Below are 5,388 nucleotides of genomic sequence, written 5' to 3'. Positions count from 1 at the left end.
TCTGGTCTTGATAGATGGTATTTACTATTCTGTTTACTTGCTGTATTGTGCCGTGTTTGCAACGAAAGCCAAACTGATGGTCTGCTATCAGCATATTTGACGCTATAATAGGTTGCAATCGGTTAGCAAGAAGTTTTTCGAAAACTTTTGATAATATCGGTAAAAGACTTATGGGTCTGTACGACTTGATTTCTTCGACAAGTTTTCCTGGTTTAGCTATTATTATAATTTGTGCGACTTTCCACTGCGCTGGAAAGTAACCTGTACGTAGTATAGTATTAAATATTTGTGTGATCAAAACAATTCCTTTCAATGGGAGTCCTTTCAATAGTTTTCCCCTTATTAAGTCTTAGCTTGGCTTTATTTGACTATTAATATATGTTTTAATTTTCCATGGAATATGAACAGCAATAATATAAGCAGGGTATTTTCGACGATGCAGCCGTGTCACCTGAACAAAGTCGAATACATAAGTGATACTCTCTCAGATTGCAGCTGAGATATTCAAAACAGATAGTAAAAAGACTTAAATTATATAATAGTATAATACATTGTATAATAATTAATTTAAAATTAAATAAGCTCATAGTCTTCCCACAAACTTACAATTCATCTTCTTTAAGTAGAATATTTGTTACAAAACTACAACTACGTAAATATTTAAATTAGTTTTGGGATTTTGAAATGTGGATTCGCAAAGAACGTCTGTCAATCTTCTTAATATAGAAATATAATCAAAATAGTTTGAACGCTCGATACGCTCCCAAAGTCTATCAATTTTATGCAACCCTTGAATTCCTCGAAATTTGCGGGTTTAATATCGGATTGGATAACACCTATGTTGTGAATCTCCTTAACAGCGTAAAGCATTTCCATCCAATAGTAAATGACCATGTAAAGTGGCATATGGTTGGAACTATACACTAACTCCCTCAATATAATAGCCAAATCTTTTCCACCTTTTTCCAGTACCACAAACAGCCTTTTCTTATGTATAATTCAAGAAAAATAAACTATTTACTTACTAAGCATACAACTTTATGATTCTGTGCCAGCCCTGCAATGTAACCAATGACTAACACATTTAATGGCACACGCTGTTTTAGTCTGTGGATTAAAGAAATCATAGACAGTAGAACTTCCACCCTTTCCAAGCACATTCAGAATGTTATACATTTTGTTAATTACTGTGATTTGCTTTAAAAAAAGCAAAGTTTCAATTCAACATTTTTCTTATCAGCACTCTCTATTTTCTCATCCAATGGTTTGGATAACTTTAATTCTGGTGTTTCAAATGTATTCTTAGCTGCATTCTTCTTTTGCGAGTTTAACAAGTAAGCACCATCACTGTTCTGCCCGTGAACAGCTTTGGCTTTTGGCTTATCCTTCTGCTGCTTTACAGGCATGCTCATTGTGCTTTCTTCTTTATCCTTGGAGGTTTCATCCGAGACACTGTCTCCAAAATATGCATCACCTTTTCAAATAGTTTTTCCCATTCCTCATGAAAATTGAAATATGACATTGTTTTCCTATTGACTTCCCTGAAAATTGAAGGTTTAAATGGAAAGTTTTTTTTATTGTATTTATTGAATTCTTGTAAATACTTAGTTTGGCAGATTCTTGCAGTGTCTGGGATTAACTGAGTTCTCCTGGGTTCTGTGAATTCCTTGGTCATTTTACTATTTTACAAATATTCAGCACCTGCAATAAAATTAACAAACAACACGTAGGCCAGTACGCACACATATACACATACATGCAACTTGGCACCATAAAAATATTTTCCAAATATTTTTAGGTTATTTTATGTGCCAAAGGACACTTCCAGAATTAATTAAAACTTTTAATTAATAAATCTGTTTAATTATATTACTTGCTTTTTATCTTATTATCTATAGGATTCTTTTGATTATAATAAAATAGTTATTTTAGTCAAAGATTCATATATTTATGTACAACACTTAGATACTTACATTAAACTTAAATCTAATGAAGGGAAGAAACCCAAATGAAATATCTTCGATAAGATCGCAAAGAAAAACAAAAGAGACACACGCTCTATCTGCTTGTATCATAGGTACAAAATACACTTGCTACTAATTCTAATTTTGTGAAATAAACTATAATTTCTAAAAAATACGTTTCTGAGCCTCAGGAAATACTTTTGCATTATTTAAAAACAATTAAACAAAGTATACTTGGGAGAATACTCAACAAATATAACATTTTAAGTCAGCGCAAAATATTTTTGTTTTTTGTTTACAACAACTCTTTGATGTAAGCATCAAGTTCAGCGTCCAGCTCTTCCGCTGTGGGCGCTGATTTCCTTGGAGCTTTGGCGTTACGTGCAGCTCCTCTACCCCCTCTGGTACCTAAAAAAATAATAATTACAATTAGTATTTAATCAATTAATAAAAAAATAAATATAATTATTACCTCTAGTAGGTCTACTCCTGGCTCGAAGTGTACTAGGTTTAGTGTATTTGATCTCAGCTGGTGGCGTTCTCCTGCTGCTCCTCAATGGAAACATCTCTGATGTGGTTATTTGGATGATCATTGCACGGCCATCCAATGACACTCCATTGTACTGTTTCAGGGCTTTGTGGGCATCCATTTTCCTCTCAAAGACAATATCGGCAGTGCCTAAAGACCAGCCTGATCTGTTATAGTGGACTGCTGCACGTTTTAGTGGGCCAAACTCGGCGAACAATTCCTGAATATCAGAGTCTGATACACCGAAATATAGGTTGGAGAGAAAAAGCCTTGTTGGACCTGAGGCTGGCTGCTGCTGATAAACAGCGGCTTTGACAGCTGCAAGTGTGCGTAGGCCAAAGCCCTTGAACAAATCATGTTTCCAAGCACTATTGACATCTCCCTGCAGGACATAATAATTCAGATGAGCACACAATTGTAACACAACAGTTGAATAGCACTAATTTGGAAAACCTCGATACAAGAAAGTTTCTTTTCATTTTGAATTTACAGCAAATAAAATTTGTGTTTGCTGTAAAAGCAAAACAAAAATGTATTGTGTCTATCCATTATTATAGTATATAAAGAAACTATGGACGCTTTTTTATATGATCAAATATAAAAAGTATAAAGAGTCATCCACAATCTGGTATGGAATGCATTATCGTATTTTACATTACTTTATATGGGGGAAATAGTTTCACTATATGAGTAAAAATTCTGGATTATGCTTATTAACTCTTTAAGGGGCAGTGGTACATGTAATGTACCACCTTTTGAACATGCCTAGGTGGGGCATTATTATAATTTTCTGGAAAATGTCTAGAAAAAAGGAATTATCCTATAATTCTGAGTTCCGGCAGCTACCGGGACGTACTGAAAATGCTACAATAATACCAATTTTTAAAAATAACGAAAAAGATAGAACGGAGAACTACAGGCCGATAACATCAGTGTTTGCCAAAATAGTGGTAAAAGTAATCTACAGAAGATTAAACGATTATATGAATAACAACAACCTGACTAATCAACGGCAGTACGGATTCCAGGAAAAGTCGAGTACGGTTGCGGTGTTGCTGGACTTGACTACGGAGATCAGAAGAATTCTGGAAAGCCATATGAGAGCCATTTGTAGATCTAAGAAAAGCTTTTGACACGATCCACAGAGGGAGATTGCTCCAAAAAATTAGGAGTCGGGAGGCAGCGCTGTTTGAGTCTTACCTTACAAGTAGGGCTCAGCGAGTAAAGATGATGAGTACAGAGAGCTCTGAAATGTGCTACGAATGTGGAGTCCATCAGGGGGGAGTCCTTGCTCCTACGCTATAAAATATCTATACAAATGATAGAGCCGACATTGAGTTCGAGGGAAGCATATACATGAATGCGGACGACACATGTATTCTGTACGGATACAGGGAGGAAAGGGCGTTGCAGAACAGCATCAACAATGACATAATTAAACTACAGACATGGTACGATGACAATCTATTAACAATAAACGAGACTAAAACACACTACATGATCCTACAACAAAATAATGCTAGAAAAATCCAACTAAACATCACCATAAACAATATCATGGGAATACTGCTAAACAACAAACTGGGTTGAAATGACCACATAAGCTTACAAAAAAATGCTACGACAATTGGATGTGTGAAAAATTAAACAAATTTCTCCCGGATAAGTGCAAGATGGCAGTGCACCATAGTATGTTTATCTCAAGGATTTGCTATGGTGTGGCGGTGTGGGGAAACACAGCAAAAGAAAACGTAAAAGCATTAACAAGACAACTAGCAAAGTTAATAAAATATATAGCCGAGACACGCAGATACCGGATGTGGGGGGAGGTATAGAGAAACGTACTAATACACAAAAAAAAATACCCGGATAGGCCTGTCTTTCGGCTGCGACACACACGATCATAATACGAGAGCTATAAGAAATATAAGAATGGAACAAAATACAACTAACATAATGGTACTGGGCGTTGTACAGGTCAACATGGTTCCAGAAGAAATAAGAATAGAAAATGACATAAAGAAGTTCAAAATAAAAATGATGTGTTGGACGCAGGGTCGCGGAACCAAGACATAGAACATGGAAAACCAACAAGCCCACTCAAAATACCGGTTCCAAGGAGCGTACCGAAATAACCGAACCTGAGGGGCATACACATAAGGAAAATAATAATAAAAATGTATAATAAATAGTGTTAAAATTGTATATAAATAATAAAAAAAATAAATTAGGTGGTATGTCAAAGGATGGAATTTGATAAGCCATACCATCCGATTTTGTTTCAGTTGTCTAGAAATTTAGGAATTTCTGGCCCTTCAAAAACTTAAGCGAGGTTCCAATATAGTCTAAAAGTATATTCTTACCCTGGTGTATGGTCTGACAATAGCACCACCACGACTGCGACCGTTCTGAAAGCCACCACTTTGTTTTCTCTTAAACGATAGACTTCCTCCAGCTGATGCACTGCCTCCGCTGCGACAAGCACCTCCACCAGAGTTGCGAGTAATTCCTCCCCCACGACCGCCTCTTTTGTTTCCACCATAGTTACGTACTGCTCCGCCAGCAGCAAAACCTCGTTGCTTCTTTCCAGACTTGATGATGTCATCCAAACTCATATCGATTTTGTCAACCATCTCGAAGGAAACTGAACTGAACAACGATATGGAAACGAAACAAACAAACACTGATGACACCGTTTATACAACACCAAAAGTTGCAACACAAATGGCGGGTGATGATGACTGATGGGCTTACAAACTGGCGCACAAGCTATATACTCTGCTACAAACTTCCGTGCGGTTGCGCACTAGCTAAGAAACAGTTCTTGGCCGCCGTCTCCTTTCCACCAAAGCCTATGTGACCGCAGAATAGTTCCTTTTTTCACCACTAGTAAAT

General features: G+C 36.5%; 2 protein-coding genes across 2 annotated transcripts; both read right to left on the bottom strand.

Moving 5' to 3' along the window:
* Positions 1-717: 717 nt before the first annotated feature.
* LOC108561297 (dual specificity protein kinase TTK-like) lies at positions 718-1,412 on the bottom strand. Its single transcript, XM_017919167.1, has 3 exons — positions 1,244-1,412; positions 1,081-1,187; positions 718-987 (listed from the first exon to the last, which is right to left on the bottom strand). The coding sequence occupies exons 1-3, from the start codon at positions 1,410-1,412 to the stop codon at positions 718-720; spliced, it is 546 nt and encodes a 181-aa protein (XP_017774656.1).
* An 847-nt stretch (positions 1,413-2,259) lies between these two features.
* LOC108561296 (THO complex subunit 4-A-like) lies at positions 2,260-5,126 on the bottom strand. Its single transcript, XM_017919166.1, has 3 exons — positions 4,857-5,126; positions 2,437-2,875; positions 2,260-2,372 (listed from the first exon to the last, which is right to left on the bottom strand). Exons 1-3 carry the CDS (start codon positions 5,124-5,126, stop codon positions 2,260-2,262), a joined length of 822 nt encoding a protein of 273 aa, XP_017774655.1.
* Between the last annotated feature and the right edge of the window lie 262 nt (positions 5,127-5,388).

Source organism: Nicrophorus vespilloides, unplaced genomic scaffold (genome assembly GCF_001412225.1).
Source record: "Nicrophorus vespilloides isolate i.1.1-1 unplaced genomic scaffold, Nicve_v1.0, whole genome shotgun sequence".
NCBI classification, from domain to species: domain Eukaryota; kingdom Metazoa; phylum Arthropoda; class Insecta; order Coleoptera; family Silphidae; genus Nicrophorus; species Nicrophorus vespilloides.
Note: the sequence above shows the minus strand (reverse complement) of the source record. Positions and strands in the feature narration are given on the sequence as shown.